At 39.4% G+C, this 22,815-nt stretch overlaps 1 protein-coding gene across 3 annotated transcripts in view; it reads right to left on the bottom strand.

Moving 5' to 3' along the window:
• Cdk6 (cyclin-dependent kinase 6) overlaps positions 1 to 22,815 on the bottom strand; it is a 186,438-nt gene that overhangs the window by 30,882 nt on the left and 132,741 nt on the right. For all 3 annotated transcript variants that reach the window (XM_013026013.1, XM_013026015.1, XM_013026014.1), the window contains exon 5: positions 22,223 to 22,332. In XM_013026013.1, the coding sequence (XP_012881467.1) occupies positions 22,223 to 22,332 (110 nt within the window). The remainder of the gene's footprint in view (positions 1 to 22,222; positions 22,333 to 22,815) is intronic.

The raw sequence follows: 22,815 nt of genomic DNA, 5'->3' as shown, positions 1-22,815 counted from the left end.
CTGGGTTCAATTCCTCAGCACCACATAAGCAAAAAGAAAAAAGCCGGAAGTGGCGCTGTGGCTCAAGTGGTAGAGTGCTAGCCTTGAGCTGAAGAGCTGCGGGACAGCGCCCAGACCCAGAGTTCAGGCCCCACAACAGGACCCAAAAAAACCAAACCAAAATAAAACAAAACACATATTTACTATGTTGTCTAACAAGTACTTGGGAATATTTAAATACAAGTAAGATAATCATTTATCTTTATACAAAATAAAAACAGATTACAGAAATCATAATCATTTTAAAATTAAAATTTTATAATCCATAGGAAAAAGTTAAAAATACTCATCAAATCACAAATAATGATCATTTCTGGTCACTGAGTTATCACTTACAGTTCTTCATCCTCCTTTAAAATAATCAGTTTCTGAAGAAAGCTACTGAAACTATGAAACTCTGCTCTGTATCAAATTTCCACTTACTAGTTCTAGTAGCCTAACTTGTTATTTCTTGTATGTATTTATTATCTGGCATTGTACTCTAAGAAAGAGCTTTCTTTTATCTCCTATTTCTTTATGCATGTATGGACTCTGAATTTTATTTTGTCCAATGGGTTATAATCTTAATATAATTACTTATTTTAATGTGAAAATATCTCAGATATTGACTTCCTCAAGCTAAATTTTGTGACTTTCTTACAAGATCCATTAGTTGTTGCCTTTTTGTTTGTTTGTTTTTAGCATTTTCTTACTTTCTAGTACAATAAGATGTTTCAGGCTTATCTTGTACTGTCAGCCCATATATATATATATATATATTGAGCCACAGTGCCACTTCCAGCTTTTTCTGCTTATGTGGTGCTGAGGAATCAAACCCAGGGCCTCATGCATGCAAGGCAAGCACTCTACCACTGAGCCACCTTCCCAGCCCCAGCCCATATTTCAAAAGCATTCTCTAACAATCACCTTTCATATTGCCTTTGTCACATTAGAGACACAATGCATACAACTGAAATGAATCTTATATACAATGTAATCATCTATAGAATGCATGCCTTTTATGTATATTAATTTAACAATTCAGATTGCCAACTGCATGATTTGGAAAAATTAAGGTAAATGGGACTCTTCTTTGAGTTCCACTTGAGAAGGGAGAGGGAAGCACTTGCCTTACAAGCTAGGGCAGCTGTATCTTGTGAAATCACTAAATGCACCAGTCATGACTCTTTCCTTGATCAAAAATAGTGAACCAACCACAGTCAAGATACAAAAGGGGACAGTTAAAGTGCATTCTGTCTCCTTTTTCTCATCTTACAACTGCAGAGAAGAATGGCAAGAGAGTCATTTTCTTCCTGCTGACTGTTTGGGAGTTCCCCTATGAGATGGTATAAGGTACTTCCTGTGGCTCAGAACAAGATTCTCTATGAGGGCCTTGGGGACTGCACTCTAGATTCTGTGAGGGACTTTAGAAACAAAGGAGAGACAAGCAGGAACCCAGAACCACTTTGTCCAGGATTCAGTATGAAGAGCACTGACCAGCTGCTTTAATCTTCTGAGATGGGTTTCCTGAAGCTCATTTGCATATTCATCCTCTTGCCAGAGTCCAGGACTAGTTCTAGTCTGGTAGTGATTGTGGTGGGGTGAGAGGAACGGATGTAAAGAGCCTCAGGGTGATTAGCTGTGACTTCACTATTGAGTCATCTGGCTATGCCACCGAGTCAGCTGTTACCCACATTCAAAGTTTTTGTACTTGAAGTGCTGTCTATACTCCTGACAAGGAGGGACGGAGCCTTTAGGACCCTGAATTCTTCTCATATCCGATGCTAGATAAGCAACTACTCTTTATCCTTTTCTGGAAAAGTACCTTATCAATGTAAACAACAAAAATCATGGGTAAGACTTACTGAGTGCAGTAGAAAAGACAAAAGTGCTTTACATGCAGCCATTCTTTAACCTCAGATCACCACTATGTGGGAGCTGCAAATCACTTGAAACTGAGGTTGAAGGATGGATAATAACGAGTCATTATCATCCAGCTAAGAAATGATGCAGACCAGACATTCCTAAGCTGGTTCTCATCACCACTTCATTGAGTCCTTTACATATGACTATGGAACGGTTACTGGACTAAGATTGAACAGAAATTCCAAGTTTTTCTCAAAGAAAATCATTAAGTGGAAACAATACTGGTTGATGGTTGTTGAGACCAGGCAGCTTTCTTTAGCTGATTGTAAAAAATGAAAGAGAACTTGAGGAGCTTCCAAGTCGATGAACTCAGAATAAGTTGGTCATATAGCACTTCACTACTTCATTCATTCAGCACATTGGAGTCTATGTTGTATCTTCACTCTGTGAGTGCAGGGAATACAGAAAGGTAAGGCTGGGCTGAGTGTGGTGGCTCACGCCTATAATCCCAGATACTTGGGAGGTAAAGATAGATAGATTGTGGCTTAGGCCAGCCAGGAACAAAACTCTTTGAAGTACAACTTCAAAGAATAAGTGGGCACAGTGGTGAACATCTGTTAACCCAGCTATTCAGGAGGCTTCAGAGGTGATCAAGGGGCTGATAATGAGCAAAAAGTATGTGACTCTATCTGAAAAAGTAAAGCAAAAAAATGGCCAGGAGTATAACTCAGGTGGTAGAACACCTGCATAACAAGTGGGAGGCTAAATTCAAGCCTCAGTATACCCAAAGAGAGGAGGGAAAGGAAAAGAAGAATATGGTGCTTGCCCTAGACGATTTATGGATTAGGGTAAAACAAAATCTAATGACTAAGTAGTGATAGAAAATAAGCTAGTCGGGCTGGGAAGGTGGCTCAGTGGTAGAGCGCTTGCCTTGCATGCATGAGGCCCTGGGTTCAATTCCTCAGCACCACATAAGCAGAAAAAGCCAGAAGTGGCGCTGTGGCTCAAGTGGTAGAGTGCTCGCCTTGAGCTGAAGAGCTGAAGGACAGCGCCCAGGCCCAGAGTTCAAGCCCTACGACCAAAAAAAAAAAAAAAAGGGGGGGGGGAAAGAGAATAAGGTACGCTGTAAGGAAATAGCATGGTGGTCAGGAAAGAATTAAGGAGGTGACATTTAACCTAAAGGATGAGGGAGGCAGGGCTGGTGAGGTTCCTTAAATTCGTCTTCATGCTTGGAGAACTGTTCAAGAGTACAATTTGGGTTCTGATAAGCCAGGCAACCACTATTTCACAATCTACACACTCTACCACTGCTGCCTCCCTCCACTCCATCCTGTTCAAAACATCACAAATATGATATTTTTACTATTTAGTTAGGGATTATCTTTTTGTCCCTCTTCAGTTGTGCCGCAGGACCACCTGGGGCTTGAACTCAGGGTCTTTTGGGGTAGCTAATTGAAGACAAAGAGTCTCACGGACTTTCTTGCCCAGATTGACTTTGAGCTGCAATCCTCAGATCTCAGCCTCCTGAGTAGTTAGAATGAAAGGCATGAGCCATTGAGCCCAGCTGGCGTTTACCACCCCTCCCCACCCCCTTTTTTAAATATAGAAAAATCACTTTGAATCTGGGGTAAGAGGAAAGGTCTTTGTGTTTTGCAGTTCATCCAACTGTGCCATTTTGTTTCTTCCCCATGGAATTGTCTTATCAGCTTTAGAGAAGATGATAAAAATAATGAGAAATAAGCCCAGAGGGTCCTCTGGGAACAGGGCCAAACTTAGTATCCATATGGGCCCTGAAGGGGAGAATGGAAGGCAAAAGCAGAGAGTCAGGTCCAACTTTTTTTTTTCCTGTCTGTGTTCTTGTGCAGTGGGGCTAGATGTGGTATTCAATCTAAAACCAGAAGATTTCCAACCAGCACTTGGCAGCCCTGATCTATCTTCCTCCTATTTTTGAAAATGGCAAAATTACTACCTCAACGTAGAGATATTCAGAGTGCACTGAGCCAGCCACATAGAAGAACTGTATTTTCCTTGGTTATTATCTGACTGACTGCATTTTCTCTGGGAGAAGAGCTCTCTAAGAATATGTGGGGTTGGCACCAGGGGAAATTTATAGTTAAGAAGAGTTTGATGTTTAGACAGTTTCAATAATGATTATTTTTTCATGTTCACAAACTACAACAGACTGGTTGTTCATGAGCAATCTGATGTTCTGAGGTCCTCTCCTCTCAGGTTTCCAGAGATCTACTTTTCCCCATCATATTTCCTCTAACTACTGAATAATTACTCTAATGACTAGCCTAGTCTCATAGGAGAAAGGCTTGTGAAATCTCCTGATTCGTGTAATAAGTGCAGGACGCATTAAGTAATATGCATAGTCTGGAAAGGCCAAAATTCATTTCCCTCGGCTTAAGCCACCCTGAAAAGAGAAAGGAGAGCTTGAGTCCTAATGACTGGAGGAAGAATTATATTTATTTCACATCCTCCCAGGACCTTAGAGGTTTCTCCTATGACACAGAAAGTGACAGATCAGCCTGGCTTTCCAACTCAAACTGACCAAAGCTGTTTCCCACCCAGGCTGCCAGTGTGGGCCTCCAGATTGTTAGGCCACAGGGTCAGATATGGGACTGGATGCTGTGCCTGCTATAATGCTTTGTGTCCAAAGAGGCCAGCAGTCAGGCAGATCCCTTTTTCATGTAACAGCCTGACCACCTGTCTTTTGATGGAAGACAAATCCTATTTTGTGAAGGTTGGCATGGAAAACACACAGCCCGCCCTGCCCCCATCCCAAAGAACTTGAGTGGCGGAAGGAAAAAAGTACAGACTCTAACTAGATACAGCAGTGATCTCTTTGGGGATGGTCCTGTTGGTTAACTTGGTTTTGGTTCTTGGTTTAGTGTTTTCATGCAGCTCTTATTAATTTTAAGCCACATTTACAGTTCTCAGGCTCTTAGGATAATTCTCTTGATGAAGTCATGCCAAAGAAATGGCATCACAGAGCTTTGCCCTTTCCTGCTTTTTTAAAGGCCATCAAAACCATCATTCCCTAACATACCCATACAGGAAAAAAGATGAAGCTTATCTTGTTTTTAAGCTATTGTGTTACCAGTGTTTCAATGGTACAAGAAAGATAAGTAAATGCTTGCAAAATACAGTCTGACCCAAGTTTCACCCAATACGCAGTTTCTATCTTGCTGAGTGCACATGATAATAAGATTTCAAACTCGGCATTAGAAACTAGCTTTCTGTCCAGAAGTGTGCTTCTCCAGTGCTTGGAAGGCTCCTGATGACTTTGCAGTGAAGCCACCGTCACAAACAGGATTTCCTAAAGAGGTCTTAGGGCAAGGAAGCTTCATTCTAACTTTGGCTCTGCCATCTGGGCAGCCCTGCTGCTCCTCCTGTACTGTAAACAGGCAGTTACAGGGGGCTGGGGAAACACTTCTTCCTATTGTTCCTCATGCCTCCGACTTCCCTTTCATCTTTAGTAATAGCTGGAATTTATGAGAACATTGAATGACCTTCCAAGTCTTCTCTTCAGAGTTTATTTACTTCATGGAGACTCCTTAGTAGGGCTCCATCTTTCACTCACCTCACCCCAGCTGTATTTGCCCGAAGGTGTAGCTTCCTTTCTGTAAGCTGTTTAACTGAATGGAAAAGCAGTCATAAAAGACTGTGCAATTCTTATAGCCCAACAGTGATTGTGCATACAAGCCACTATTTCCCAACCTATACTTTCCACTCTAGCCAAGTCTTGTTTTCCCAAGAATCAATTATTCCTATGGCTTACCTCATAAAATTTTTGTTAAACAGCCAATTAAATATCTCCAAAATTTACCTCAGGACTAACTTCATGGAGCCTGTATTATTCTAGTTCAGTTCAGGATAATATTTAACTTTTCTAAACTCTTGTAGCTATAAAAATCTATACCAGGTAGTTTAGCGCTTACATATGCATGCATGGTCTAATAATGCTTGTTAGTATCACATGCTAATCAATTACATAGGTTCTATTTTCTTTAGGCTTTGTCTTTTGCTCTTTTGCTATCATCCATAGTACTTAGACTAGTCTTAACTATCCAGTGTTTCTCAAAGAACTGAAATATCATATTCATTCACTGAGAAAAGAATTCCAGTAGTCCTGGTTTGAGTAAGTTTCATTTCCTTATGAGGTGAGATGGTGAATAGATAAGCGTGTACATATCAGAATAGAGGAACAATGCTAGGAGACCTGGTTCGATAGCTTATGTCGTTTAGATTAGTAATGTCCAGTCTCTAAAAAGCTTTCTAGGGATATGAAATTTAAAAATGACTAAATCGTACTTAAGAAACATCTTGAGATTGTGTGACCGGAAAGAAACGTGGCAAACCGGTTTCAGAAAGGCAAGAATGAAATAATGTACTTAGCCAACTGTATGGCAAGGCAAAGCTCCTTAGGATAGGTGCTGAGCTACAGCCTGTAAGATGTTCATTTATCACCTCTTTACTGGTAGCTTTTAGATCATACTGTGCTGCTCTGATAGGTACTAGCTATGCAGTAGTCAGCCAGATAGAGATGGACCAGCCCATCTTCTCAGCTTTATGAGATATGACAAGCAGGTTTAAATCAGGAAACATCAAAATAAATTATTAGGTACTATGAGAGTGGATAATAAAGGGCATAGACTTTTTATTTCTTTTTGAGGAAATAATGTTTATGATAAGATGTGAAGGAGGAGATGGAAGAGCCAGAGGTGAGTTGGGGGTAGGGAGTGTTCTAGGTTGATGGTCACTGGAACCACTTCCAGAAGTTTCCCGAAGACTCTGCTAATCAGTGCTGCTTCTGCAGGGCAATGCCAATAGGTCTCAAATTCCAGGAGGAAGTCAGGAAGTTCTTATGCTCACTTGACAAAACGTTACTAAATGCCAGACACAGTTCTATGCTCTTGTGCTAGCCATGTAAACAAAGGTCTCTGCCCTCAAAGAGTTTTAAGTTGTGTGACAGGAAATAAAAGCATTAACATATTGATCTCATAACTGTAGGGCTGGCCTAGGGCTGGCCACAGCATTTGGATGTGGATAATTAAACTAGAATTGTTCCACAGGAAAGAATGGAGGGGATCCAATGACGGGATGCTGCCTGTCCCTTGTGTTCCTGTACATTTTAGCCGTAGAGGCATTGCATACATTTGTATGCACATTCGGTTTGTAGGCGCTTTTTTCTCCCTACAGCTTTGGAAAACAGAGGTAATGTCTTAGCTCTAAAACATAGTAGGGTTGTACTCTTCTTCAATGTCTCCTGTTGGGGCAAAGGTCAAGCTTTCCCTTTTCTTTTTTGCAGAATTCGTACTTACTAGGTAAGTGTCCTACCATTTGAGCCACACTTACAAGCAGTAGTGTGTGAAGCTGTTGCTTGGCCCTCTTCACCTATTCTGGAAATCAGGTAAAAATGCCAATATTCTTGCTACTTCAAGTGCCGTGAGTAATAAATTGTCCTTTGTTTCTATTCCAAAAGTCTTCTGCTGGCATCTATAAATGATGGCAGACCAGTTTCTTAACATACCTTCCACATCGTACCTTCCACAGTTCTTAATAGTAATCAACTGATGAGCCAAGATGCAATTATTATGATCATTATTTAGTTTAGAAAAAGAAGATCCGAGACGGGGGCAAGACTGAAATTTATGAAATCAGTTATAGTAAATATGACTATGCTCACTAATCCTGAAGCAAGAGTCAATCCTTAATATTTTAGAGATAAACTTAGGACAACAAAAAGGAATTGCTTCATACAGAATGCTAACTTTACAGAATTTACCATCTTAATAAAAGCTGGTAGCAGGAAATTCAAATTGGTTCATTAAAGGGTTCACTATATTTATAAATGACAGACCCAAAGACCAAGAGCAGTATGTAGTTGATAATTCAGTCTTTTCCAAGGGGAGTTTTCAATCCCTCCTAGGCTCTTATTCTTTCTGGCAGAGAAAGCCTACTGAGCAAAGTCATCAATGTAACCTAACAAGCGCCATTTCAGTCTACAAAACAAGAGAAGACTTCAAACTGCTTTATGGGCACACATATATAAAAAATAAATCTGACATCTCTAACCACAAAGCTACAATTCCTAACAATCTTAACTCATAAATGTTAAATTTTAGTAAATATAAGATTTTATGTTAGAGCAGTTGTTTCTCAAACTGGATGTGCAGAATACTTGCAGAAAAAATTTGAAACAGAGATTGAAAAGAATGTCTTACACACTGTGCACAGAATCTATTTTTTTCATGTAAAATCAAAAGTTTAATGATAAAACTTCTAATAAGTTCAGAACAGAAAACTTTGTTCAATTTAGAATTTCTGACATTAATTCAGTACCGATGGATCAGTTCATAGTAGTCTGTTGTTATTTAATGAAATATTACTCATGAAACAGCAGAATGAGATCTGTTCCATAAGGTACTTGAAAAGAAAGATTTTCATGTAAAGAACAGACTGCCATAACATCAATATGGTTTATAAAGTCTCACTAATTTGAAGTAGAGAACAGTAGTGTGTATTTGGATATGGAAAGGGCTGAGAGGTGACTGGATGTCCGGTTTGGCTTGGTATCTCCACTTGGGAGGAGTGTCTGGGGCCAATGGTTCTTGAGTTCAAGGAGCCAGAAATCCCCAATTTCAGGAGTGTTTCTGTGTTTCAAGAAAAGACAGCAAGCTGGGTGTTGGGGGTACTTCCCTGTAATCCTAGCTACAGGAGGCTGAGATCTGAGGATTGAGGTTCCAAGACTGCATCAGCAGGAAAGTCTGAGATGCTCATCTCCAATTAGTTACCAAAAAGCTGAAAATGGTACTATGGGTCAAAGTGGTAGAGTACTTGTCTTGATCACAAAATCTCAGGGACAATAACCAGGCCCTATGTTCAAGCCTCTGGACCAGCACATACGCACAAAAAAAGTCAGCAAATAATTATAGAAAACAGCTATTGTATCCAATATATGTGTTAGGTGCTACGTTGAGTGTTTTGACATTAAATTCTCATAACCAACCATGAGAGAGATAGTTATATCCATCTTCACAGAAAAGGAAACTGAGGCTGAGTGAAAGAACTCAAATAACCGTCTTGATGGTTACAAAGCTTCTAAGTGGAAGGGCTGGGATTTAAACCCAGACAGTCTGATGCCACAGTGTCAATCCTTATACCCAGCTACTTTTAGAACAACAACATATATAAGCAAATTTTTGTAATTTATATCACAATGCAATTTCTTGTACCTCTAAATTGGAGTGAAATCTTATGTAAAGTAGCCTTCAGAGCTTAGGAACCATAAAATAACAAACACCCAGACCTTGTGATAACAGATGTGTTCCGTTTTTACAATGGCACTAGAAGGAATAAAATACAAATGGAACAGTGTGTACCCATTGTCAAAACAATGTTTCCTGTGCATAATTTCTTCCTCTCACCAATTTGTTACTGTGTATACCATAGGCTTTAAATAAACAAACAAGTATGGTTGCAAACACATCTATCCTTTTAATTACATGTGCAAGGCCCTTTTGGTGACCCTCTTCATCTGTAAAGTATTTTTCTTATAAAAATGATAAGAAGCTGGGTGCCTCACACCTACAATCATAGCTATAATCCTCCTATCATGAGGAGGCTGAGATTTGAAGTTCAAAGCCAGCCTGAGCAAAAACTTCCCCATGAAACACTTATCTTCCATTAACCACTCAAAAGCTAGAAATGGAGCTGTGGCTCAAAGTGGTAGAGCCCTAGCCTTGAGCAAAAGAGCTCAGAGACAGTACTCAGGCTCTGAGTTCAAGCCCCACAACCAATCCCCTCCCCTGCAAAATATATACATATACACAACACATATCCGGCTCTTTCTCTAAGCTCCCCATCCTTTCACACACTCTTGTTGAGTGCAGAGTGCAGGTTCCCAGTTTCAGAATTGCTGTTCCTTATTGTGTAGAGCAAGGGCATTCTGAACACTGGGGCATTCTGAACTGTCTCTTCCAATGCCTACTATTTATTCCTTTAAGTCTTACTGGGCTGTTTTTTGGTCAGTCATGGGGCTTGAACCGAGGGCCTGGTCACTGTCTCTAAGCTTTTCTGATCAAAAATAGTGCTTTAACACTTTGAACCACAGCTCCATTTCAGGTTTTCTGGTGGTTAATTGGAAATAAAAGTCTCATGGACTTTCCTGCTTGGGTTGGCTTCGTACTTTGATCCTCAGATCTCAGCCTTCTTGGGTTACAGACATGAACTACCTGTGCCCAGTGCTATTGGGTTTTTACTGCTGTTGCCATTGTTTTATATGTTGGTTTATTAATGTCCTTTTGATGCTATAATTAATAACTACAAATTCAGAGTTTACACAACACCCATGCACTATCTCATTTCTCTGAGTGAAAAGTCTAGCTAGGGCAAGACTACAGTAGTTCTTTGTTTATACTTCTATAGGCCTGACATCAAGGTGCTGGCATTTTAGAGATTCTAAGAATAAATCTGCTCCCAGTCTCATTCAGGTTTTTGGCCAAATTTAGTTCATTGCATTTAAAAAGACATGGGGACTGAGGTCCATTTCCTTGCTGACAGTTAGCCAGGGCTGTTCGTAGCTCCCCGAGGCCTCTCACCAGTTCCTGATAGGGTCCCACAAATAACTCAAATCCAGAATAGGAGAGCTGCTCCAATCATGGTGGTCACCTGACTTTCTCTTCTATCATATCTGTTTTGCCTCCAGCCTAAGAAAGTTATATGCTTTTGACAGGCTCATATGCTTAGCCTCATAATCTGGACTAATTTCCCTAGTGTACAGTTTACATTGGAATTGGTGGGTCATGCCTGTAATCCTAGCTACTCGAGAGACCTGGAGTATTGAGGTTCCAGGCAAGGCCCAGCAGAAAATTCTGAGAAGCTCTCTGTCTCCAGCTAACCAGCAAAAAGCTGGGCTTGGCTGGAGGCATGACTAAAGTGGTAAGAGTGCTATCCCAGCAAGTCTGAGGGTTCTTACTTCCAACTTAGCTAGCAGCAAGTAAATGAGTAGATAACAGAAATTTAGTGCTAAAGAAAAATGAGGGCTTAGAATGGTGGCTCATGCCTATTATTCCAGTTGCTTGGTAAGAGCCACCTCAGCCAATAAAAAGCTACTCAAGAGGCATAAACAAATGTGATCCAGGCCAACCTGGGCAAAGAGCAAGACTTTAATCAAAAAACAGCTAAAGCAAAAGTGGCTGAGAGCATGGCTCAAGTGGTAGAGCCTTTGTCTAGCATGAAGCCCTGGGTTCAAGCTCTAATACCAATTAAAAAAAAAGAAAACACCACAAATTATATTACTAGAGAGGACAAACTGTCCCCATGAAAGTTTAACCCAATTTGCCTTTGCATCTTCCCAAAGGAGATATTCTTTGCTGCCTGACTCCCAAGAGGCCTATAATTTGGCTACTGCATTTTTTCTTTATAATACTTTCTATCTCATTCATCTCCCTTTCCATTTCATATTTAGTCCTCTACTTTCAACCTATTCTTCTCTATTTTTAAAAAGGTCTTTAAAGACCATTTCCTTTAAGTCACAGATGGGCTAAAATTAAACGTACTTTTAGTCATATTTAATTAGATTTTTAAATCTGATGGTACATTCTTACCTGAGGCATTTCAGAGGAATTTCTGAAGTCCAATTACAGGGCTATTCTCATAATAAGGACTAATAATTCATAATTAAATTATTTGCTTTTAAGCGTCATCCAGATGTTGTTGTGAAAAAATAGCATAACGCAACCACATTCCTATAGGGTCATTAGTGTGGCCAGTACAAACAGGTGAGGGCTGCTAACATCCCATCTCCCTTAAGAGCCTTTGTTGGGTCACATGGATAGTCTCACTGAGCAGCCAATGAGGATTTTCATGTGATGACATCCATTCTTATCAAGTGTGCCCAATGGATACCAAACCAACAAACACACACCAACACACTCATTACAGATTTGAAACTTTCTGTTGCCTTTACACATTTGGGACAACTCAGCTGAGTACAAAGTTCTTAGATGTCTGACAGTTCTGTCTACAGAATTTTTCTCTCTTCTCTTCTGCCTGTTTGGTTAAACACAAGGAAAGTCTAAAGTAAGCCTTGCTTTTTGTGAAGCTTTAAAATAATTTGATTCTTGTAGGCATTTTTCTTTTTCCACGCAATTCAAACATTTTCCCAGGATGTATTCTGCGTTGGTCTTTGGAGTAGGGTCCCATGGCTTATCTTCCTAGTATTTTTCCCCCTTTCACCTTGTAAGAGAACACAGATGTTCTTCAAACGCCCCAAATATCTATCTGACCAGCAGATTCCTTATCTCTAGTATCACTCATTAGTTCAGGTGTAGGTATATGTCATAAGCAGATCTAAGGACGAATCTCAGGACTCTTGTTTGGAATCCTGAGTCAGAATAATGAATTTTTCATTTAGGCATCCTGGTGTACAAATGTGAAACCTGGAATTACTATAACCACTTTGTCATTTATGTCTGGAATCACATGTATGACAGCTAACAACTATCTTATTCCCTAGTTGATCCAAGTTACATTATCTGGACTCACAGCACTGAGCATCCTCAACAACTAGTGTTTATTTTCAGCAATTTTCCCCAGAGCATTCCAAAACTTTTCTGCATACTCAAGCCTTTTCTCAGATCAGGAACTCGTTTCTTTAGTTACAGTTTAGATTAATTGCATTTCAAAACCATCAACTTCTTAGCTCAGATTTTCATTTTCTATCCTTTATTCTTATCTTTTTCTATTTTCTTACCATTTGAGATCTTTTCTTTTCTTACTTTAAGCTTCGGGGAGAACTTCCAATATTGCTCTTGACATTAATGATTCTATTTCTACCATAGTAATTATAGTTGTTATTTCATGTTAGATTTTAATTACTTCTTTTAATTAATAAGCAAGAGCTACTATGCTTCAATTCCTGACAATTCCACATTTTGTTCATCTCCCCTTTCCAGCTGTTTGCTGTCTTTACATTTGAGAATGTACAATTACTGTGACCTTTTCTGTTTTAGAGCATATATCTTCTAGCATTTTTGCATTCGTTTACTGAGTTTTACCTATTTGCATCTGGTTTTTCTAATTAATAATTTTTAGAACATTTTCTCTTTTTTTTTCTGAGTCGTCTGGATAATGTCACTTTGCCTTGATCAGTAGTGTTTTTCTAAAAGTTACAAGGATTTTCTTTTCATTTGTTTTCTCATTCTTCTAAGGGAAGCAGTTTACCCAGATAATGTGTAGTCAATACAATGTGGATATTCCTTTGAACTCATTAGGTAAACATTTAATGCTCTCTTAGATTTTTCACATTTAGCATTTCAGTTTCATCTAATACTGGCTCTTGTAATGACAACCTCAGCTACAGACACCCCATTTTCACCTCTACAACTCAGTCCCTTTGTGCAGGCATGTTTTTTTCTGGTATTTGCAGGCTTTCCCCTGACCCAGAGCAAGATAGAGTACTGCTGGCAGATGTAAGTCCACAGTATGTGAAGCTCTCAATAGAATATTATCTAGAACTTCTGTCCTTCCTTTGAACTAAAATCAACGTGTGTTTTTGAGCTAAAGGGCAAAAGAAAGTGGAAAAAAAGGTCTATTTGTAGGTATATGTAACAAAAATTACATTACCATACCCCTTCACCCCAGGATATGTGTATTATGCTGGGGATTTTCAATCTAGGGCCTTTCAATCCAAAACACTCTATTATGGAGATGGATACCATCTAGTATTTCAAAGTCAGTTCTAGCTAAATAGGAATTCTTCTGAATAATTTTGTTAATTATTTTTCTGTTAGCCTTCATTTATAATGTTAAATGTTTCTGTATTTTTAAGTAAAGTAATTGAGAAAAGGACAATAGGTATCATTTTAAACTAAAAGTTCCTAATATGAACCAGGTGCTGGAGGCTCACGCCTGTAATCCTAGCTACTCAAGAGGCTGAGATCTGAGGATTATGATTCAAAGCCAGTCTGGGCAAGAAAGTCTGTGAGACTCTTATCTCCAATTAAATAAGAAAAAGGCTGGAAGTGGGGGCTGTTGCTTAAGTGGTAGAATACTAGCATTGAGCCAAAGGAGCTCAGGGATACCACCAGGCCCAGAGTTCAAGCCTCAGGACCGCGAAAAAAGTTGGGTAATTTAGAGTCTATGGTAGGTAGTGAAACAAGAAGCAAATAATCTGCAATTTGAAAAAAATCCCAAAAAAGTATAAGTTAAGATTAAAAAAAGAAACAAACCAAGACCCTAAGTACTACATTCAGCATCTATCGTTAATCAGGACTTTAAGCCATTTAACTGACTTTGAACTTGACTTTCTTGTATGCTGATACTTGGAGAATGCAATATGGCTCTGATACGCAAAAAAGACATAGAAAATTGCCTTTCAAACTGCTTCTGAACATTGAAATATATTATCAAGTCAAATCACTACCAATTAAATGGATGGGCAACACAGCACAACCCATGTGGCAGGCTCTTGTTGATTAACTTCAAATATTTTGCATTTCCTCCTGGGTATGGAATAGGGAAAGTTCAGTAAACTAACTGTCCAGTGATAAAAGCTGGTATTATCCAAGCTAGTTTGTAATAAAACCTAACCTAACCGGAAATTTACCAGTTTGAATTGTCTCTTGTAATATTTCAGTTTGATATATCTTTTATTTATTCACTATCTTATAAAAGTACACACACACACACACACACACACATACACACACACACACACACACACACACACACACACACACACTTCTAAGCAACCAGCAATTCTTAATCCTACCCCAAAGTAAATCCTAGTACCTGTAAATTTAATTTAGCAAACAAAACTGGAGTAAGAAGTAAAAAAAAAAAACCACAATAACTTGATATATTAGCAGACAAGGTTGGTATGGAAGATCATGTTGAATGCTCCATATTTCCTAAAATGGGGAGAGGAGAGGGTAGTGATTAACTGAGGGAAAAAGAGGATGAGTAAAGAAGAAGATAAGGAGAATGTGGAAGGAGGGAAGAAGAGAAAGGAGGAAAAATAGGTTGAACTAGTTAGTATATTTTATTTTTATGAAAAAAATGTCCAATGCTTCTCAGGTAAGCTCAGTAGTTGGACATACCAAACACCAGCTTGTCCAGCTGCCATTTAAGAAACTCAACACAGAGGCAGAACCTCAGTTCAAACAGTAGAACCTAGTATCCAGAACACAGTGCCTACAGCTGTGAGCCAAATGGGGTGACCTACAGAGTATCACAATACCTGCATAAGATCTCATCATCATCACACCTTACCATTTGTCCTCAAAGTACTTTAACTAGTCTGGAGGAAAATTACATAGGCACAAAACAAAATCTTATAAACTGTATTTATCTGTAGTGCCTCTTATTATTTGCATAGATAGTATTAGACTGGTAAGAATTAAGCTTTCAAGGTACCAAAATATCTTCATTCCTTGCCAGTGTTTTATGATTAAAAAGTGGATGATTTTTTGCTTCAAACTAAGTATTTTTATCTGACCCAATGGCTAACAGATGTGACCAGAAGCACCTGAGATTTTATGACCCACTCGACTTGAAATTATTAGTCTGGTTCCTTTTCTATTTAGAGGAATTGGGTGATAGACGAGGTTCCAGAATTATCCCAAGGTGTAGACCCTCAAGGCAAAATATCAAGTAATGAATGATGTAAGAGCTCTGGCAACCAATAGGGAACTGAGGTGAAGAGAGGGGCCCAGGCCTCAGGGCCTGCCTGGAAGGAAGATCGGAACTCCGTATACAATATCCTCCAGCCAGAGGCACTATGGATTCTTGAAGAATGATTCTTGGACTGCTTTATGCAGACTGGGGAAAAATGACTGAAAAAATTGCTTGGAACTTTATCTAAGATAATTTTTTTAACTGACAAAAAAGGTCAATTCCTTCCTTATCTCAATCCAACAGATAAGAAGGAAACCCACAGTGAATTTTACAGTTGAAAGAGGTCTCTTAAGCATCAAACTAAGCTTAACAATTTTATAAAATTATAATATTTATACTTTCCAGTTGGTATTTTTTTAAGTAGAAGAGGTAGCTAAATCTTATGTGTGAGTTTTTGTCTTGCTTCATTCTCAACAACCTTGCTTAATCTTTAAAAAAATCTCAATCTCATCTCCCACCTTAAGCTACAAACAGACTGTAGGTTAGGATTTGGGGAGGGTAATTTAGTTGAGCTAGCAGAATTTTAAAAATGTCATTTGACCCTGTAATTTTGCTTCTGGAATTTACTAAACAGAAATACTTGGACAAATGTTCAAAAAAATAAGACCAAGGATCTTAGTGCAAGATTGTTTATGAGAGGACAACCCCCTCTCCCCCCAAAGGAACAAATTCTAATTTTTAACAGAAAATTAAATTGGGAAATAAATTAAATGTGAGTAATATAAGTCTATTTCTGGGTATATGGAAGAGCGTGTGGCGTGTATGTGTGTGTTTGCTTATATATATATATATATATATATATATATTTTTTTTTTTTTTTCTTTTTGGCCAGTCCTGGAGCTAGCTAGCACTCAGGGCCTGGGTGCTATCCCTGAGTCTCTTTGTGCTCAAGGCTAGCACTCTACCACTTGAGCCACAGGGCCATAGATTTTTTTGAGTAGTTTATTGGTGATAAGAGTCTCACAAGGACTTTTCTGCCCAGGTTGGCTTCTTACCCCAATCCTCAGATCTCAGCCTTCTGAGTAACTTGTAAGCCACCGGCACCTGGCTTGTGCTTCTATTCTTTTTTAAATATTTTTATTTATTGCAAAGATGCTGCACAGAGGGGTTACAGTTACACGAATGAGGCAATGAGTGCATTTCTTGTCGAGCATTGTTAGCCCTTCCCTTGTTGTTCTCCCACTATCCCTTCCCTCCCTGACTCTCCTCACTCCACCTCACTCCCCTGTCCCCTCCGACACTCCCCCTCCCGAAGTTGTGAAGTTCATTTCCAATATACTATCTTGTGAGTGTCATTGTTCCAATGGGTCAGCCTGTGTTTTTGTTTCAGTGTTTTGTTATTTCCCTTGCCCTCCTCAAATCAGACAAATGTATGGCTGTTATAGACAGTAGAGCCCTGAGTTCCAGTACTATCAATGACCAGTAGCAAGACACTTGGAGGATTAAATTGAATAATGTAGGTCAAGTCCTCAGGACTGTATGTAATGATGTGGAACAACCCCTGTCAACAATTCTGAGCTGTGTGAGACATGTTCAAGAGTGACAGAAGTGACATAGATCTACCGAGGAACAAAGAAGAACAGCATTGGAGTGAATCCTGTACATACATTATCCACTCCAACATTTCTGATGTCAGAAGCACAACACAGGGGGGAAAAAGGGGGGTGGGGAGCACAAAGGGCTGGGAACTTCTAGTAGCTGGAGGCTTGAGAACTCTGAAGCCAAGTAAATTCCAATAGAAAGACTCCAGGCTCTAGATGTTGCTGATTTGCCCTCAGTCACAAAACTGGAAGGGTTGGAACAAAGACAAAGATGTCTGGTTTCTAATAAAGAACACTGCTTTGCATTTTATCATTACTGCAGCTGTGATGAGACAGAAACTTGTCTGCATAGTTTCTGAAAGAATGTGGTTGAGAAAAGTGCCCCAAGACAGGTACAGATAGAGCCAATCAGGGGCAAAGCACAGCAGGCCTCTTCTTGAAAGAAGCAGCTCTAGGCTCCACCCTGGAAGATAAGAGCAGGTAAGAGAACAATGGTTTCTAAGGAGGAAATCTTGAGACAAGCTTTGGAAAAGAACAGGTAGAACATTTTCACAAGCAATGGCATCTTGGGGAGAAGTATATGTTATAGACAGAATAAAGTAGGAGCATTCTAGAGCAAGGCCTTAGGACTAATGAGCTATGCTGGTTTTGTTAAATTTTGACAAAGGTGATAATGAGTATTAACTTATCAGAAATACACGAATCAGCAGGGAACAGACTAGTAGGTTTTGGCTTCAGCCTGGGTGACTGTTAAAAGTTATGACATAAATCAGAATGGAAAGGGGCAAGATTTGAAACAACAAAAGGAACAGAATCTACAGGACTCGGATACAGGAAGATTCCAAGGTGACTTTGACTTTGAAGCCGGAGCTGAGTAGCTGTGGGGATGTAATTCCATCAGCAGAACAAACGGCCCTCAAGCGGTAGCTCACCTGCCTAGAAAGTGTGCAGGTCCTGAGTTCAATCCCCACTACCATAAACAAATATTGATTCATTACAGAATTAGTAATGAACTGGCTTGAATTAGAACTGGCTTGAATGAATTACTCAACCAAGATTAATCTTTTTTCTGTGTACTAACTTGGATCTTTCTTCACTCCAGAAAATGATCCTTTAAGAGTTTTTCTTTAGGTAACTCTGATAGATAAGAAATCTACAAGTTCAGCTAAGTGCCCTGAGTTGCATACTCATGTTCTGACCTGAGGTGATGGGTTTTCTTTCATAGCAGTGGATTTATGATATTCTGGAACCTTAGTCTCTGAAGCAGTCCACTAAGGGCCTCATTTCCTTGATGTCACTAGAAGAGCACTCAAATAGGGAGAAGCAACAACAGAGTAACCAATGAAAAAATTGGCAAAGCATCCAGTGACATTTTATACATTTGCTCACTGGCCACCAAATCACAAAGGACAGTTTCACTGTCAGTTTCTCAGTTACTGCGTATTTAATTCATAGAAATAATTGACAACAAGCCTAGAGAGGCCACCAGACAAGAGACAATATAACCATGAAGTCTTGTTTGTTTCCTTCTAACAGTGAATGTGTTTGTTATGTTCTTCCTGCTGGCATTTGGCATTTCTTAGCTAGGGATCAGCAGAGCTGGTAACCCAGAACTTCTAAGAATTACTATCTGTTTGCCACAATCTCCATATTCAAAGAATTAGTAGCATGTTAAAATGTGCATTTTTATAACTTTGCTCTAACCTGGAAAACCCCATATTTTTTCAAACCACAGACAACAAACAACAGTTATGACAAGATCAAAAGGCAACAGATAGATACATGTAGAACTGACACTAAATTTATTTTATCATGTAGTTAATGATCAATCTACCCTATCCTACTATCTATCTATCTATCTATCTATCTATCTATCTATCTATCTATCTATCTATCTATATCTATCTATCTATCTTATCTGTCTTTGTCTCTGTCTCTGTCTCTCTCTCTACTTACCTACCCTGTCTACCTCTCATAGTTCTTTAAGATGACTGGTCACAGGGCTGGGAAGGTGGCTCAGTGGTAAAGCGCTTGCCCTGCATGCATGAGGCCCTGGGTTCGATTCCTCAGCACCACATAAATGGAAAAAGCCGGAAATGGGGCTGTGGCTCAAGTGGTAGAGCACTAGCCTTGAGCTGAAGAGCTGAGGGTCAGCGCCCAGGTCCAGAGTTCAGACCCCATGACTGGCAAAAAAAAAAAAAAAAAAAAGGACTGGTCACCAGAAAATTCATACAATGTCTCAATGCGAAGTAAAGATGGACTGTCCAAGAACAAAGACATGAAGGAAGGAGATTTTAAAAAGTCTCTAATCCACTTTGTAGAATGCTTCTGCATGTCAGTGTGGACAATTATTAAAGTCGGATAACTGTGACAGATGGTATTTAAATTCTCTGGCTCTCTGACAACCATCTGCATAAAGACTCTCTTTACTGAGTTCATATTTCCTCAGTATTCAACTTTAAAAGAGAAGGCACATACCTCTTAATTGTATGACATGGAATTAATCAAACTTTCCAATATCAGGGAGACTGGCAACCAAAGTCATTCAATGTGTGACTTGCTCCTTGGTCTCTTAAAATATAATTCCTGCTCTATTGTAATATGACACAAAACATTTTAGAACAAAAATACGGTCTTGTAAGTCAAATAACACTAAGAGCAGAAGCATGGCAGAATAGAAAAATCAAATTATACATATATAAACACACATATTATACTATATATTATATAATGTGTATGTATGTATGTAGGGGGTTTGATGAATTAGCACAATTGATATTTTATTCTAGGTAACATACATGTGTCTGCAAGCTAGGCTGAGGATCTGATTACTAATTACACTATCACTTCAGTGAAAAATAAAAATTGTGGTTGCAATTGTTCCACAGGAGGGAAATGCTTACATCAAAAACACAGCAAATTCTTTACCAGTGAATGTTTAATTCTATGCATCTTAAATTTCATCTTTGTTGTAAGTTTTAAAAAATACTCTTAAAAAAATCATGGTTGATACATTCAAGTTTGTATTGCTAAAAAAGAACAGCTTTCCAACATTCCTTCCGCCCCACCTACACTAAAAAAAAGGGAATTCCATCTTCACACTGAGGGAAATTCTAGACACATAATTGTAATTGCAATAATCATTTCTCTCAACTCTTAGCTACACCAAGCTATTCTGCAAATGACCTGGAATAACTATCCTACTTCTTTTCCCTCCTCTGCTGTGTCGCTTATTCCTGCTCTGCCCATATGACTTCAACACAAGGTTTTCTACACTGGATGAAAAACCATTACCTGAGACACTTTTTTTTTGTTTTGTTTTTTGTACTGATCCTGGGGCTTTAACTCAGGGCCTAGGGGCTGTCCCTGAGCTTTTTTGTTCAAGGCTAGCAATTTGCCACTTGAACCACAGCTCCACTTCCAGCTTTTTTGGCAGCTAATTGGAGATAAGAGTCTCACGGACTTTCTTGCCTAGCCTAGCTTTGAACTGTGATCCCAGATCTCAGCTTCCTAAGTAAGTAGGACTACAGGCATGAGCTACTGGCACTCAGCCTGAAACATTAAAAAAAAAAAAAGAATTCTTAGCTTAACAATGAGTCAGAATCTGAAGAGAGTGTCCTCGAAGTCACACCTTTTTTAAATTTTTTATTTTGTCATGGAACCTGAACTGTGGGACTGGGCACTGTCCCTCAGCTCTTCAGCTCAAGGCTAGTACTCTACCACTTGACTCACAGTGCCAGTTCTGGCCTTTTCTGCTTATGTGGTGCTGAGGAATCGAACCCAGGGCCTCATGCATGAGGGGCCAGCACTCTACCACTGAGCTACCTTCCCAGCCCTGGAAGTCACACTTTTGAAGACTGTCCTCCTTGGTGATTGTCATCCAGTCTAGTGGTTTGTATCCTACAGGGTTTTTTAAGATCAAGTGGAGGGTTTACTAAAGCACAGGTTACTGGTCTTCAGTCCAAGAGCTTCAAATTCATTAGGTTTGGAATGGGGCCTGAGAATCTGCCTTTCCAACAAGGTCTGAAGAGGCTGATGCTGCCACCCAAAGACCAAGCTTTCAGAAACTACTTATTCAGCTTGCCTGGCAGACACTACAGCAGAATTGAGGCTTTTTTTTTTTTTCTTACTTCCCTTGTAGAAGAACAATACTGGATCAGAAGTCTCACAACTTCCTTTTTATTCATAGCCTTGTTACTTCTTAGCTGCCTCATTTTAGACAAACAAATTAACCACTCCATTTTAGTTTCCTCTTATTGTAAGATTTAAAAGAGGTGACTCAAAGGAAGACCTTTGGGCACTGTACCGGGTACACACTAGGCCGGTGTCTATCATCTTTGTACTCCCCGATCCTATGAGATACACATGAATTTGTTGAGTTCTAGAGAAGAGTTCTCAAAATTCATTATATAAAGCTTTTTTTTTTTTTTTTTTTTTGGTTTAAACAAGTAAGCAAGCAAACAAACAAGCAACAGCTAAGCACTTCTTTTCCTTATGAGGTACCCTGAAGCTACATTTTGGACATACCAGGTCCAATGGGAATATACTCAGCTTCCCGACTCACATTTTTTCCCATGGATATAAAAATAGAAAAGAAAAAGATTAGATTATAACTCAATTCTGTTTAACTTTGCCCAAGCTGAACTTAGTACCCAGGTATGGATTATTTTCCTGGCAGATCCTTATTATATTGTTTGGCTAATTTTTTGTGACCTGAATGTCAAACGAATGAACTACAGACTCTCTTATGCAGGGTGGCTCTGAAAACCATGAATCTCACCCATCTGACCCCATGGATGAGGCTAAAAGCCATCTCCAATGTGAGGAGGGCCAGACTCTTCTTAGATATCAATGTGGTAATTTACAAATCCCAGTACAGATTTCAGATAGTTGTCTAACTGTTAGATTGTCTCCCCTCTAAGAAAGTATCTTTATTTCTTTAATTTCTATATCCTTGCTGACATTTCTTCCCTCTATTGTAACCTAATTACGCCCAGTTTCTCCTCCACATGACAGTACCGATGGATTCAGACCATGAACATCACTGAGACAGAAATGCCATGGGGCCACTTATAATCACTGAAGATTCAAAAAGGGAATGTATTTCTTACTTTCTTCGAAACATTTCTGCAAAGATACAGCCAACACTCCAGAGGTCCACGGGGGTGGCATAGCTGGACTGGAGCAAGACTTCAGGAGCCCGGTACCACAAGGTGACAACCTACAATGGAAAACAGATCTGTGTTACTGAGGAAGTTGGGTGTTGGCTTAAAATCTTCCCATCTTGAGTGATTTCATGACAAGATCTGATTTGGAAAGAACTCCTATAAATCACATGGTGATTTGTCACCATCGTGATATGGTGATAAGTGTATTAAGAAAATATATGGGGCTGGGAAGGTGGCTCAGTGGTAGAGCGCTTGCCTTGCATGCATGAGGCCCTGGGTTCGATTCCTCAGCACCACATAAGCAAAAAGAAAAAAGCCGGAAGTGGCTCTGTGGCTCAAGTGGTAGAGTGCTAGCCTTGAGCTGAAGAGCTGAGGGACAGTGCCCAGGCCCAGAGTTCAGGCCCCACGACCGGACCCAAAAAAAAAAAAAAAAAAAAAAAAAGAAAATATATTATCCCCATTCCCTGGGCTCCCATCTTAGAGTATTTCAACCAAGATAACAAAGTAACACAAACTTCAGAAAGTGAAGACCAGAT

Source organism: Dipodomys ordii, unplaced genomic scaffold (genome assembly GCF_000151885.1).
Source record: "Dipodomys ordii isolate 6190 unplaced genomic scaffold, Dord_2.0 Scaffold90, whole genome shotgun sequence".
Taxonomy (NCBI): Eukaryota; Metazoa; Chordata; class Mammalia; order Rodentia; family Heteromyidae; genus Dipodomys; species Dipodomys ordii.
This window is presented reverse-complemented; position numbering and strand designations above follow the sequence as displayed.